Source organism: Dipodomys merriami, unplaced genomic scaffold (assembly GCF_024711535.1).
Source record: "Dipodomys merriami isolate MVZ:Mamm:240054 unplaced genomic scaffold, mDipMer1.0.p SCAF_134, whole genome shotgun sequence".
Lineage (NCBI taxonomy): Eukaryota > Metazoa > Chordata > Mammalia > Rodentia > Heteromyidae > Dipodomys > Dipodomys merriami.
The window spans coordinates 36,744-52,968 of record NW_027202649.1 but is presented as its reverse complement, the minus strand read 5'-3'; the positions used below and the strand labels follow the sequence as shown (position 1 = coordinate 52,968).

At 39.6% G+C, this 16,225-nt stretch overlaps 1 protein-coding gene across 1 annotated transcript; it reads left to right on the top strand.

The window, feature by feature from the left end:
• Positions 1–5,154: 5,154 nt before the first annotated feature.
• On the top strand, positions 5,155–15,970 carry LOC138825075 (dynein light chain roadblock-type 2). Its single transcript, XM_070019450.1, has 4 exons — positions 5,155–5,261; positions 7,197–7,272; positions 14,453–14,620; positions 15,735–15,970. Exons 1-4 carry the CDS (start codon positions 5,259–5,261, stop codon positions 15,776–15,778), a joined length of 291 nt encoding a protein of 96 aa, XP_069875551.1. The 5' UTR covers positions 5,155–5,258; the 3' UTR covers positions 15,779–15,970.
• Positions 15,971–16,225: the final 255 nt, after the last annotated feature.

Here is a 16,225-nt window from a genome sequence, read left to right as displayed (position 1 = left end):
AATAAAAATTAAAAGAAAAACAGGCACACATGTATGAGAACTTCATATATGTCAGATATGGCCCTTTGGAACAGTGGAGATAGGAGTCTTTCCAGTGCCTGATTATGAGTCCAATTTAGGTTGCTTTAACAGAATGTCACAGAATACTTAATTTAGAGAAAGAAAAAGTTATTGCTTACGGTTCTAGAAGGCCAGGAAATTCAGTATCAGGGTACCATCATCTGGCAAGGACCTTCTCTCTGCATCATCTGGTGAAAGACAGAAAGGCAAGAAAACATGCATGTGGAAGAGAGAAGTGGGAAACTAATTGACCCTTTTAGTGTCTGCAGCTTTTTCATTAGTTGATATTGTTAAGCTTCTCAATTGTATGTGTATTGTCATATCTCCCAGTGGCTTTTAAATTTTTGTTCCTCTGGTTATTAATAAAATCAAGCACAAACCCCAGCAATTAATGTACTGTGTCAATTTGATGTTTATGAGAAAATAAATGAAATGTCTTTATAGCCTTGGGATAGGGAACATATTTCCTAAACAAGATATAAAAGAAAATAATACTGATTTCTAGAATAAATAATTAAGAAATTCCATTCTTCAGAGACACTATCCATGACATAGAATTCATTTGCAATATCTACATGTAATACAGATATACAGCTACATACTCCTATAGATGTAAATGAAGATATAGGATATAACTAATAAATAGCTAGCATATAGATACATATATGCATTTACACATTCAAAATTTAACCACAGGAAGAAATGAAAATACACAGAGCAAAATGGCTAAAAATTAAAAAGACCAACAATATCAACAATTTAAAAAGATGCAAACCAAAAGTATTTCTCTTACACTACTGTTGCATACACTGGCACCACCATTTTGGAAAAGTCTCACCACAGAAATATACGCAGAATAAATGAATGCACACATACACCCAATGACATGTGAAAGGAGCTTCGTGGTCCTTTACTCACAATATAAAAACGAAGACGCATCCAAAATTCCTCTCAATAGCAAACACATGAATAACTTGGAATCATTACTTAGAACTACACATAACATCCACCAAAAAGTGCACTTAAAGGTATAATTTTAAGTGAGGTAATCTAAGTAATATTGCTAGAAGTCAGGTAAATAACCTAGTGAAAGACAGATGCAGTGACCGAGATTGGCCACACATAGAAGCTTTTGGGAGATGAGCAGTGTTTTATTCCTTAAGTTTTGTGGTTTGCTGTTATGTTTTGTGGTTTGCTGTACGTACTTTACTTTTTTGTCTCATACTTACAATTAAATTTTAAACTAACTTGATCATAAATCTTGAAAATATAGGTTACAGACCTTGAGACTGGATTACCAGAGAAAAGAAGCGTTACATATTATATGGGATCATTTGCTCCCTTCGCACTTTTCTTTCTTTGCACAAAATTTGTAGGCCAGGAAATATTTACGTTTTCTCTCAACGCTGAGAAACAGGTCATATCTACTGGTTGCACTATAATAAAATGGGAAGTGTGTCTGCTGGAGATGTAAATGGGGGTTGTGAAATCAGGGTGAGACTTAGAAGGGTCAACATGAGTAAGAGACTGCCTAAAGGGAAAGGGAAAAGCTGTTATTTAGGGGAAAAGTTCACGAGAACTGGAGATTTTTCCTAGGGAGGATGCAAAAGAGGAAATTTAAGAGAAGAGAATTAAGAAGGAAGAGAGAAGGGAAACAGAGGATAGAGGGAGGGAGGTAAGGAGCAGTGAAATGGAAAGGTGAGAAGAGAAAGAGAGAAAAGAACAGAGGAAAGAACAAAAAGCTAACTAGAAATAGGAAAATATAAAAGAAACAATGTGAAATGATCCATATCAAGTACAAGTACCCGGTGTGAATCAGACATGTCACCTACATAGTATCATTGAAACCTCACACCAACCCAGTCAGTAGGTATTGTCATTCTTGTATTACTAATGTAGAAACTGAAGCTTGGAGTTTATTTATGGGACTACACCTAAAAATGTCAACTCTAGGGATGCACAAGACCAAATCCTGTGACCCAAGAAACAACTCAGTACCAACAGGGAGGTTAAACATTTATGCTACACTCAGATCCTGAAAAGAATTGCCCTGGAGTGATTCTGCCCTCAGAAGAAAATGGCTGACTTTATAGAACTAAGATTCATTTTTGTGAGTCTATGACAGTAGGTCAGTTCTGTGGAATACTTACTGGGATCACCCATATCCTCTAATTCTGCCTTACAATTGTGGGGCATTTTAGAACTGTCTATTTTCTATTTTCTGGCATGAAACCAGTAGAGAGCTAGAAGTCTTGTTTACATTGACAAACAATGCCTCTTTAAGAAAAAAATGGACAGAAGAGAGAAAGAATAGCCCAGTCCATAGTATTTGCCAAACAGAAGGAATGCCAAAAATAGATATGTGGGATAATACAGAAATTTTCAAGGGGATACAAAAAGAAATCATATGGACCTCTCCAGACTAACCAGAGAGTACTCCAGAATTATCAAAGATCAAGAGTGGTGTCCCCTAGAGGAAAATCATTTCATTTCGACAAAAGTGATAGAGAAATGATAGAATTTCTCTCTGCATATACCACAACTTTTGGGGTTATGTCCAAGTATTTGAGTAAAGTAATATTCATAAATACTTTAAGTTCAGAACTATTTAACATTTATTGTGAGGCCAAAAAGAAGAGGACAGAAGGTGGGGGAGAGAGTAGGGAGAATTCACATCTGTACTGTACACATGTACCATAGTGTGTGGGCACATATCAGACACTGCCACAGCAGTGTATATAGCCCTACCTTGGATATTCATTAAACCCCCCACAAAAATTAAATAAAGCTACCTACAAAGAATAATTAGAAGTGAAAATCAATAGAGAGAAAATAGCTCATATTCTCCTCATTGATTTCCTGTGCACAGTGAGTCAAACTTGACTGTTGGTTGGAAGTCAGTTTGGCTCCTTCTCATTTCTTTTTTAGCAGTTGGGTTCTCCTGTCATTGCCTTTCTGCTGGAGTCCTGCTTTGCTCTAATCACAGCTGTCAGCTATTGAATGAGTTTGACACCCTCACTCTAGAAAGGAAAGAGTTCACACCCCATGCATACGCAGTCAGTTTCTTCATTAAAGCTGATTGACACAAGATATGGTACACTGCCACTGACTTTAAAAGGGGGGGGGGAGGCAAATGGCTATGGGTAAATTCAAGTGGGCATCATCTTGATCAAAAACACTCTGAGTCCAAGAACCAGTCCTCACACAATTCATCCAGTGTTACTGCAAAAAGACTTTTTATTACTGACAAATGGTAGTCGGTTAGGAGACAAATCTGTACACATATCCAAACACACACACACACACACACACACACACACACACACACACACACACACCCCTCTCAAATTCAGATTCATGTCCTACACCCTAGCTTCCTTTCCAAATGATGTCAGTTGGAGTCCCAGATATTGGTTGCCATTGTAAGACACATAAATGAAAAGGGAAGGAGTTGGTTACAGTGGCCCAAATCATCCACCTCTCAAGACTGAAACAGAACTAGAATTTCTCAGCTCTTCAGAATCTAAGTTGGTATCACAAATAAGACTTGAGATGTAAAATATATATATATATATATATATATATATATATATATATATATATAAATGGCAAAAATAAAAATCTAGTCCAAAATCACCAAGTTGATTGTTGCTGAGAATCCCCACCAAGGGTCTATTCAGATTCTAGCTAACAGTCCTAGCAAAAAGCACCCATTTTTTAAGGTTGGATGAGACTCTGACAATAGAAGTCCAAACTAAGTCAGTATTACAGCAATCCATTACAATATAGTCCTAAACTTACAAGCTGCATTCAGTCATCAACATGAGTTCTCTTCAGGCCCCAGGAATTCACAACATGACTTCAACCATTTAAAGGAAAAAAAAAAAAAAAAGTTCTGCTGTGAAGTCGGCCGCTTCCTCCCAGGCTATGCATAATAGTATCAGTTCCCTTCAAAAAGACAAGTCCCTTCTGACCATACCTAATTGATTTTTAACTTCTGATTCCTCTATCTCGTCTTTAAATTCCCAGCAGAATCTTCATCTGTGGCAATCTGTAGACTCTCCAGCACTATCACTTGCAATGTTTTTCCTGTAACTCAAGGCCTAGTGGACCCCCCAAAAAAGGGGCGTGGGGGGTTGGCAAAAAGAACCCAAATGGACCAAGGAGTAAAAGTACAGCTGAGTAGCAACTCTTCAGCTGAGGTGATAGGTGTAAAGGGGTGGTGTAGGTACAGCATTGTTACAGCCTAAGATGTGAGATGGTGCTTCCTTCCTCTACTGACCTGGGGGGTGGGGGTGGCATAATCATATATATGTACAGATAGGCAGATATGATAGGTAGGTAGGTGGTAGACACACTGATGATAGACAGGTAGACAAATATAGATGATAATCAATATGGATGGCAGATATAGATGATATAGGCACATAAATGACACAGGGAGGTAAGTGATATAATAGAGATAGGCAATAGGCATAGAAAGGTATAGGTGACGGGGGGGGGGGGGGGGTGATGGGGAAGGGAGGGAGGGACGGGGGAGAGGGAGGGAGGGGGAGCATAGAGGCGGGGCGGGAGCGCGCTGTGCTGGAGCGCGCTGTGCTGGGGGCCTCTCTGGGCTGTGGGGGGCGCCACTGAGACACGCGAGGCGAGGCGGCGCGGCCACCGGCCCGGCGTCAGGCCTCCTCGGCCTCGGCCCCGACCCCGTACCTCACGTGGACACTATCCGGTCGCACGTGGACACGTGGCTGCGCCGTGGCGTCCGTCGGTCTGGCCGTGAGAAGCGCGCAGGCCCCTCAGGGAGCCGGAACGTGGCTCCCGACCGCGCGCGCGGGCGGCAGGTAACGCTACCGCGTGCCTGACGGGGACCGGGGACCCAGCGGCTTCCCTCGGAGGCGCGCTCGCCCGCGTCCCGCCTCGGCCGCCCTAGCTCCCCACTAGTCTGTGAGGAGCGCGGGGGAGCGAGCGCCCGCCCGCCGCGGCTTTCGAGAACACTCCCAGCCGCGGCCCGCACGCGTCCTGCCGCGGTGAGGGCGGAAGAGCCGCGCTTTCAGCTTCTGCCCACCTCGTGCGTGCGCGTGCGCGTCGCGGCGCTTCCGGGAGGCCGCTTCCTCCCCGGTCTCCTAGCAACGGGGGAAGCGTTGTTAATATCCCCGGAGGCCTTGGTACTGTCTTGAGCCTGAAGTCGCGCCGGCCACGCAATGGTAAAGTCTTGGGGCCTCAGGTGGAAGTGGCGTCCTGGGGCCATGGCGAAGCTAGCTACCCAAAAAGCTTCTTGGGGGTGGGGGCGAGATGTCTAGCTAGGTAGAGGGCTGATTTGGGGGGTGACAATTCGGGAAAGGTGATGGGGAGAAAGAAAGAGGAGAGATGCAGTAGATGTCGAGGAGACAGGAGAGATGGAGTGGATGAAGGGGAGAGAGAGGAGAGGTGGAGTGGATGGGGGATGCTGAGGAGGATGGGAAGTCTTGGAAAGTAGGACAGTTTGCAAGGTCCAGGGGGGCAAAAATGAGAGGAGAAAGAGATGGGATGGGGAGGGAGGAGAGGGAGGAGAAAAGAAGATCAGGAGAAAGTGGCTTTGGAAAGAAGTGAAGGGGATCAGGGAGGACCATTCTTCTTTCGAGATTAAAAAGCAAGAAAAAGCCAAAAGGGAATGGGGGAAACAAAGAGCTTTAAGAGGGGGAAGGGGGTACACGTGAGGAGGAATAGATTGTACCAGAAGGACTCAGCAATCAGAAGAAGAGAAGCACGGGGCGGGGAGAATAGAGTGTTGTGCGGAGCAGTGGACATTGTCTCACGAGTGGTCAGAAATGGAACCAATTATTGATCCTCCAGCACAGCTATTAGGATGAAGTGCAGTTTCCCAAAAAGGAATGTAGACATACCAGAGTGAAAACAGAATGAATCACATCGTGCAAACATCCCCTCCCTTTTCTCCCCCTCGTTTAGACAGTACGTGGGACAAAAAGCTTTTACTACTATTAGTTCCTTAATACTATCACCAGTTGATAATTTCTAGTTTTCACCTGAAGAACAGACCTCAAGCTCAAGACCTTCATTCCAGTGGAATTTTTAATAACATGTCCTTTCTTCATTTTATTTGTTTTTACAGTCATTTTCATCTTGACAAAGGATGCTAGACTTCTATTAATAGTGATAATGGTTTCCTTTTAAGATGCACTTACTTAAGGATTTCACAATGAAATAACTTAAAGGACATGCTAGTAAAAATAGATAGCATTTATTAATAAAAAATGTGAATCTAATACATCCCTTCCCAAAATCCAGAGAACACTTATTGTGGTGGTAGAAAGAGGTTACATTTCTATGCTTGCATTAGGTGTATCTTAACTAAAGTAACAATGTTCATCTTAGGATGTTGGGGATGAGAACATTTTTAAAATTCTCATAAAGAGACTCTGCATAATGCCGTATAAATTCAAAATAATGATTGATTGTTCAATTATGCAGGTTTAGAAAAGACTATTCTTGATTTGGGCATTTCAAAGAGAAGAAGTGGAATAAGAGGGTGAACACATAAAATTCATTCAGATAAATGAGTTTAAAAGCCACCATAATCATTCATGGTTGTAGGTTTATCTTGTATGGAGACTCAAGCTATAATTATGAAAAGGAAATCCTGGGATATGTCAGGGGGTTGCAGAATACCCCTCTATAAATTAGTCATCCAAGTAAACCCTCATTTAGGGAACAATAAAATGGGACTTCTCACAAAACACAAATTTTGGACAGGGAGAACTCAGTAATTTTTGTAAATATAAAATATCCATGGCTAAAAGATGGTCTGGGACAAATTTCTGTCCAGTGTAAAAAATTCTTTTCTAGTAAAGACAGACAAAAACATACTAAAATCTTGTGGGGGCAATAAGCTCCCTGTCTCTACAAGGGTTCCAGAAACTTGTCAGGGCTTGCTAGAGACTTGTCAGACTTAGGCAGGGGTGGGGTCTTCCAATAGGTTGGTATGTAAGACTTGACCATCTCCAGTCTGATTTATAAGAATCTAAGAACATAGTACCCATCACCATAGATTGAGGAGATAAGGGAGTAAGTGTCTCTCTGGATGCGTTCTGTTTAGAGTGGGTGTCACCCTTTTGGTGAATTAGTTCCCTGATCTCTTCCAGGCGGAGGTGGAGGAAACCCTGAAGAGGATCCAGAGTCATAAAGGGGTTATTGGGACTATGGTGGTAAATGCAGAAGGTAAACACTTCCCAGTCTGCCTTCCCGACACATCAGGGGCAACCAGAAACCTGTTTGTTGTGCCAGGCACTTAGACACACATCTTAGAATCTGACACCAAAAGCCTATTCTGTATATTTTATCCATTGCATTTATTTCACAAACATCTGTTGAGTATCTGTCACATGCAAAACCCTCTGCTAAGAACTAGGGCTATAAATATGAATGCAGTATGTCTAAAATGTGTTCATATTCTTAAGAAACACTATAGATTATCAACTTTTAAAACTTGGGTAATTCTCTTTCATCATTTTAGGAGTACTAATAAAACTGTTACGTTGAAGATAAGGAGAATATCATTTTTGGATGTTTGGTTTTGTGTCAACATTATAAAGGATACCGAGTTTCAGTCTTCATTCTTTTTCCACATCTAGTAAAAAAAAAAAAAAAAAAAAAAAAAAAAAAAAAAAAACACAACCTTTGAGAATTGGTTGTCATATCACTTATAGGATAGTCTTCACGGATGTAGGATAAGAAGGGTCAATACATCTCCAATCAGGAAACCTGATTCCTTGCCAAAAACTTGCTCCCACTGCACAATCCTTATTAAGGATCACCTTGGCATTTTCTCTGGCATTTGATCTGTGCTTGGCTACAGTAGCAACATCTTCAAGGTTCCTGTTGGTTCTCTTGCTCATTCAGGCAATTGTAAGGAAAAGAGGTACCAGAAATTGCAGGACATTCATTGAAATAAGAGTAGCTGCTTCACATAAGTCATAGTATAGCATAGAATTGGTTTGTTACCAGTTCATAATCTGGCAAATCTATCAATGAATACTTACTGTGCAACCATGAGTAGACATTTATTCCCTTCCCATTAAGGATAGAAAAATCACCTACTTTACTGGTGGTTGTGACAATTAAATGAGATGATTGCCAAGTGTCAGACACAGCAGCCAACACGTTAATTATTCTGAGAATGCGGAAATTTTAATTTATTTTACAGAGAACAAATTTCATTGGTCTTATAAAATAAAACATAACTCAATGATGATAATGAATAGACCACAATAAATTCACCCAACTTGAGTAATCAGAGGACTGGGGTCATCTTTACAAGCTAGTCAAGAGCTATGCCAAATATTTCCAGTAAGTGGTCCAGCTCAGTGTGTGGCTCTGGATAAGCTGATTTGACTTTCAGTAGTTGCATATGCTGCCTCACCCCTGTGGTGAGCTATGTACACAATTTGAGGTGCTGTGTTAGCTTCCTTTGGCTGCAGAAACAAAATACCATGCACTTGGTGGTTTTTAAAACATACCAGATTTTTTCTCAGTCTAAAGGCCAGAGTTGAAGCTATGACATCACTGAGTCATTCTGTCATTGAAAACTCCGGAGAAGGGACTGTTCTAGCTCCTAGCTTTAGGTGGCTCTTCTCAGTCCTTGATGCTCCTTTGGCTTACAATGTTCATGTCTGTCCCTAAGGCCCAGGGCATTCTGTGGTCTGTGTGTCTATCTACTATGAACTAGAACCCAAACTAATCTAATATGGCTGTATTGTAACTAATTACATTTATTCAAAATAAGGTAACCTTCTGAATTTCAGGTGGACTTGAATATGGAGAGACCTGTCTATCCAGTAGAAAGGTCATTCTCCCATGGCTCCCAAGCCAATACATCTAATGTGCTTCATTGGAATATCTTAGTCAAAACCACACTACCCTGGCAATATATGTCAAATGCCTGAAAAAATATCTACAGCCTGGATCAGTAACTCTACCCCTAAGAATTTATCATAAGGAGGAAGCAAAGATTAAGATAGAAGAATACTCACTATGGCATCATATGTAATAATAATAACAGTCAAATCAGAAATTTTATTTGGATAGTAGGCAAGGCAGTTTTTTAACTTAGTCATTAACTATTTACTTGATGAACATGACTATTTTAAATGTTGATGAATATTTGAGGAATAACAATGAACTATTCAGATGAGAACACGGAATGAAGCTGCAACCAGCTGTTTTTATCATTCCTACAGCAAGTACACACACTACACTTAAAATAAGGAAAGGTTATGTTATCATGATCTTTGAGTATTGGAAGTCTAAGTGACTTTTCTGTCTATTTTCCTAAGGTTTCTCAATTAAAACCTTGCTTATCTGAAGGCAACAAAATATTATTTTTAATACCCATTAACTTTTCATTAACCTCTACTAGGATAAGATTACGTTAAGATTCAGGGCAGTTCTCAAGATTATTGGATACTCAAATTTTTACCTGAAAGTCAAATTAACCTTTTTCTCCAAAATATAAATGAGAGGCTTTTTTATAGTCAGATTATTAATAACCAGAGTGTATGACATGGATGTTCATTAATGACATATGGCATAAGTTATGTGACCAGAATGTAATAAAATACTCAATCTCAACAGCCTACTCAATTTTGGATGAAAGTGTCATTTATTATAGTTCAGTCTTGCAGCTTTACAAGTTTTGGAAATCCAGTACTAAAAATATTTAAGGTGGTGATTGGGTCTTCTTGTTCTCTGCTAGTAGTTTTGGTCTACTAATTATAGGAAGTCATTTCAACATATTTTCAGATGGTCTATGTGGTTGGATAGAGTCGCTATGCTTTTTTCCCTTTATATGTCATCATATATCATATTAAACATTAGTCTTTTGGATTCGCTGTTACTTCCTAGGTGTAACAATAAAGTTGACTTATCAATTTGTCAATGCTGAATGATATAGGTCTTTAGATTAGATTCTTTGTAAGAACTGGTTTCCCATTTGTAAAACGATTCCCTTTAGAGTATTGCAACACTTATCGTTACACTAGATAGTGGCAAATATAAACGTCTATCTCGCAGGCAGTCATATCTGTCCTATTTTCATCTGTGTATAAGCCCAATTTCTGTAGGCTCTAATTTTAAATATTCTTGACATTTCTAACAATCCCCCATTTGAATTTCATTAGATTTTGTCAGCTATCCAGCCAATTTCTTTTACTTTGAAACACAATCTATCAACCAAAGCACAAATGTACAGTTGAAGATGACAAATTGAAATATAACAAATACCAGCTTACCAGGATCATAGTCATATTTTTAAAGTAGTACCATAAATTTGTCAATATCCAGTTTTAAAATGCACATACTCTTTGTTCTAAGAGCTCTATCTCAGGAATTTACCCTACACATACATACATATGTGAAATGACATCACAAGGACATACTCAGTAGCCTTGTTTATGAAAGCCAAAGACTGAGCACAGGCTAATGCACATAATGGCTGTATATTACAAAACATCCATTCAATAGGCTGTCATACATTCATTAACATGCATGACCTAGCTTTACATGTACTGACTCAAACAATTGCCTAAGGGTCTGAAATGAAAAGCATGCAGTACAGAATAATGACACCATTAAAATAAAGAACATAAACCCAAACACATAGATTTTTGGATTGAACTAGCAGAACTTGGAGGCCTAAGAAACTAGGAGCAGTGGGCACTTCTCAGAAAGGAGGCAGGTGAATTTTATGCTAAAATTACTTTTTAATAATTATCTTAGATCAACTTAATAAATATATATCCAGATTGTTTATATTCATTTGTCAGTGGTGTACATACAAACCTCCCAAGTTTTGTAAGCCTACTATGAGTTTCCATACTATGTGCTTATTATTCAGAAAGGCCAGCTGGTTTATTTCTTGTTTGGCTCATGAAAAGACAGACTAAATAGGCATGAAGATCTGATTCATAATCTTGTCATCTAGATTTTGAATAATGTATTCCAGTTGTATTTCTTGTCTTGACACTGAGCAATGCTTACTTCATAGATAGTCACAATTTAGGGTGCAAAATAAAACTCCTTAAAAGTTGAGTGCCTACTCCATTTCTGATTCCTACTGTCTAAAAATCTGTGCCTTGTGATCTTTTATCAGGTGCAAAAGACTGTCTTTTATGGGAAAAATGGCCAACAAAACTGTAACTATCAGAAATTACCAATTTTCTATAATACCTTGTCTATCCTAGTAGGTTTCTCTGAAAATGTTTTCCTGGTACTGTTTAGCAAGACTTATTCTGGAGATAGTAGCTATCTTCAGAAGATATTAGGCTGTTTCAAAGTCAATAGAGATGGTCTCCAGCCAGGCACAGGTGGCTCAAACCTGTAATCTTAGCTACTCATGGGCTGAGATCTGAGGATCACAGTTTGAAGCCAGGATGAGCAGGAAAGTTCATGAGACTCTCTAACCACTGTAAAGCCAGAAGTGGGGCTATGGCTCAAGTAGTAGAGCATTAACATTGAGCTAGAAAGCTCAGGGGCAGCACACAAATCCAGAGCTCAAGCCCCAGGACTGGTGTGCTTGCACATGCACCCACACATACGCGCACACGCGCACATACACACACATATCGTCTCTAACAGTTTCATGAAAAAAAATCCTCCTTTTAAATATTTTAACTCTAGAAAGGGTAGTTTAGTATTTTCTTGAGCTACACTTTGTAAGGAAAATCAAAAGCCATGTTAGACTCTTACTAACTGGTACTTCAGGTACTGAAGGAATTTGACAGCTATCCCAAGGTCACTTAATGTGACACATTTGCAAATAAAATCCCTGGAATTGCTGTCTCTCCAGTAATTTTCAAAATAACATGAAAGCTATCATAGATTACAGTATATGTAAAATACCTATCAGTACTTGTTACTAATAAGCATTAAGTTCTGGGTCACCCAAATTGAGCCTTCAGTGATCTGAACTGAATTCTACTTGCATGTTTGTCTGGCTAGAATTTCATAGTTAAATTAATAGATTATGTCTTTAACTTATATACTAGAACAGTAGAAAGACTAAAAGACCAAACTTAATGCTTAAGTCAAAAATGAATGCAAGCCAGGCACCAGTGGCTCACACCTGTAATCCTAGCTACTTAGGAGGCTGAGATCTGAGGATAACAGTTCAAAGCCAGCCCGGGCAAGAAACTCCGTGAGACTCTTATCTCCAATAAACCACTAGAAGTGGCACTGTCGCTCAAGTGGTAGAGCGCTCGCCTTGAGCTGAAGAGCACAGGGACAGTGCCCAAGCCCAGAGTGCATGCCCCACAACCAACAACAACAAAAAAATGAATGCAAATTAAATAGTGTACAGCAAAACTAGAGTATCTCTATTAACATGTGCTGCTAAAATAAAATGGAAGGCTTGCAAAATACTATGTGAGGAGTTAGGAAGAAATTTTGAAAATACATTTTGAGGTACTCTCTAGTGTGGACAGTGCTAATGTCTTTACATTTCTGGTTTCAGAGAAGATTAACACATTGTCACAGACCAAATATTTAAAAGATTTTCTGTAGATAAGATACTTCGAAAAATATTTTATATAAAAATCCATGAAGGGGGCTAGGAAGTGGCTCAGTGGTAGGGCGCTAGCCTTGAGCTGAAGAGCTGAGGGACAGCGCCCAGGCCCAGAGTTCAGTCCCCATGCTCCCCCCCAAAAAATTAAAAATCCAGGAAGGGAGAGAAACACTTGGAGAGAACAAAGGAAGGGGTGTCCAAAAAGAAATGTTCTCTTTATCTGACTTATACAATTCTACTCCCTCTATTCAATGCTTTTATAATATTTTTTTTAAATACATGAAAGCCAGGAATGGTGGCTCACACCTGTAATCCTAGCTACTGAGGAGGTTGAGAGCTGAGGATCATGGTTCGAAGTCAGCCCAGGCAGGAAAATCCATGAGACCCTTATTCCTAATAAATTACCCCCCACCCAAAAGCTGGAAATGGAGCTCTAATTCCACTAGTGGGAGAATATTAGCCTTGAGAAAAAAAAGAAGCTTCAGAATAGCACCCAGGCCCTGAGCTCAATTCCTAGTACCATCAAACACAAAACACAAACAAAAACCGTCAATTAAGCACTGAAATACTCAACAGATTCCAAATGCTTTCTGAACAGAAATGTTTCTTATTAGCTATAAGAATTATCAAATGGCCAAACAATTGGGGATGAAAAACAATGGAGGGGGTAACAATGTTCAAGAGGAAGTATACTCATTACCTCACTCATGTAACTGTAACCCTCTGTATAGTATCTTTACAATTAAAAAAAAAAAAAAAGCCAGAAGTGGCGCTGTGGCTCAAGTGGTAGAGTGCTAGCCTTGAGCTGAAGGGCTGAGGGACAGTGCCCAGGCCCAGAGTTCAGGCCCACGATCGGACAAAAAAAAAAAAAAAAATTGCCCTAGCCAGGTGCTGGTGGCTCACACCTGTAATCCTAGTTACTCAGGAGGCTGAGATCTGAGGATCGCTGTTCAAAGCCAGCCCAGGCAAGAAACTCCATGAGACTCTTATCTCCAATAAACCCCTAGAAAACTGGAAGTGGTGCTATGGCTCAAGCGGTAGAGTGCTCGCCTTGAGCTGAAGAGCACAGGGAAAGCACCCAGACTCAGAGTTCAAGCCCCAGGACTGACTGAAAAAACAAATTGACCAAATGGTTTGGGATTAGGTAAGCAAAAGTGTTCAAGAATGAATAGAAATTTGTCAAATGGACAAAGTGTTTGATTCTGGAGTAGTGTGGCAGAAAAAATGAAAGTTTAGTGCTTTTCAGATGGAAGGATTGAACACTTAAAATCAGAATTACTTACAAGGTAAGCCCCTCTTAGAGAAAGGACAGCTGAATCTGCTTCTTGCTCCATCTTAACTGGGTAACATTCCAAGGACAGAGAAATAAAAAAAACCATTATTAGACTAAAAAAAAAAAGCAGAGATTTAAAATAGTGTGATGACATTATCAACAAAGACAACTTGGATTACCTAACTTAAATGGGGAAAAAGAAACAGCTAAATCTGTCAATGTAGTTTGAATCAGCTATCCTTAGAAATGTACATAGAGCAACTGGTCAAGCCAGAACTGTGTGTCCTGTACCAGTAGATCCATTCTGCAACATGGCAAGTGGTCGGAACTCCTGAATGTTAATAACATATGCTTGATTCTGCTTTACTGAGAAAAAATACTAACTAGATACTTCAATAGAATCTATGTCGAGGTAAAAAGAATGTAAGGAAATAAACTAAAATTGAATACCAGTGATCCTATCCATGGTAATTTTTATTCTTTGCAATTATCAACGCCTTCCAGTATTTTACAATGTGAATTTTCTCGTCATAAAAAAATAACTAACTCCCGATTAAATCTCACAATAGGCATTCCAATCCGTACAACCTTGGACAACTCAACCACAGTTCAATATGCAGGCCTTCTTCATCAGCTCACAATGAAAGCCAAGAGCACAGTCCGTGATATTGATCCTCAGAATGACCTCACCTTTCTTAGGATCAGATCAAAGAAACATGAAATCATGGTAGCTCCAGGTAATTTGGCATTTCATTTCACGTTTGCAGCATTGTTCTACTTCAGTGGTTCAAATCCTTGTTTAAAACAATGGAGAACGAAAAACATAGGTTTTTAGCATAAAGTATGAAACAATATTCTTTGAATTAAAAATGAAGATGTTTAAGCCAACTGCCAGTGGCTAATTACCTGTAATTCTAACTACCTAGTAGCCTGAGAATAAGAGGACTACATTTAGAGGCCATCCAAAAAGAAAAGTTAGATCCATTCTCAACTTATATATGGGTGTGCACCTGCCATCTTAGCTAAACAGAGGGTGAGACGGAAAGAGTTGTTCTAGCCAGCCTGATTAGAGAAGTCCAGAAGCTGGTCATAGTGATGCATGCCTATCATCCCAGCTATGATGAGAAGGTGAAAAAGGCAGACTGTGGACTCTGCAACCTGCCTGGATGGGAAGCCAGGCTATATCTCAAAAATAAGCAGTACACAAAAGGTCTGGAGGTATGAACCAATAGTATAACACCTAGTCTACAGATAGCCCATAGTCTAGCAAGCATGAGGCCAAGAGTTCAAACTACAGTTCCTCCAAAAAATTCATGTTTGAATCTGAAAAGTTAAACTTCAAAACACAGCTATTTCACCTTTGACTGTGTTGATTTTTTTTCCATGTGCATTTTTAATCATCAAAAATCTAGACATAGTTCTCATTTTCAGTGAGCTGAGCACAGAGACTCTTCAAAGAGTAGCAGACATGTCCTCTGTCCAGCGAATAAAGAAGGGGGGTGGATCCAAGGCCTGAACAGTCTCCCTGTTCAGTTTTCAAATCTAGTCTAGAAGTTCTCATAGCACATCTGTCCAATCAGAAATGACCATAAAACAAAGCTTTCTCTATAGCTCTGTCCTCACCATGGATATCTTCTAATAGCACTTGGAGAGCTTTTTATTTTTTTTAAAAAAGTATGTCTAGGATGCACATATACCAATAAAATCAGAATCTCTAGGGCCAACCTTTGGATGTGCAGCCTTCAATCTACATGTATGCCGTGTATGGAAGACAAATGCAGACTAGCTGAAATGTTCGCTGATTACATGTAATTTCTAGGGTGAATTAATTTTGTCCACATTTCTTTCTAGATAAGGAATATCTTCTGATTGTCATTCAGAATCCATGTGAGTAGACCTGCTACAGCCACGTCTGTCCTTGTGACACTGAGCTGGAAACACTTCACTCCTTAGTGATTCTTGAGACTGAATTGCAATCTAAGTCTGTGCACATTCTTTTCTATTTTTACATCTAAAACTCATCTACATGTCCCTTTTGATTACACTGCAAACTTGTACTTTTGCTACATAATAAACAAATGCTGGCATGTATGTCTCTAGGTTTTTTTTTAATAATACACAAAACTGAAGGCTTTTAGTAAGAGGACAGCCTTCCGGTGATTGTTCTTTAGAAGTGGCTGTCTCCATGGGAAAAAAGTATAATTTTTCCTGTTTCCATGATATGTCAAGGATTTTCAATGGTGCACCATGACAGTCATAAGGAAAGCAGAAATTCCCATGCCCAGAACCCCCGATGTTTCCCCAGGTTGAGTGAGGATAGTGAGAACATTATGGAAGAGTTG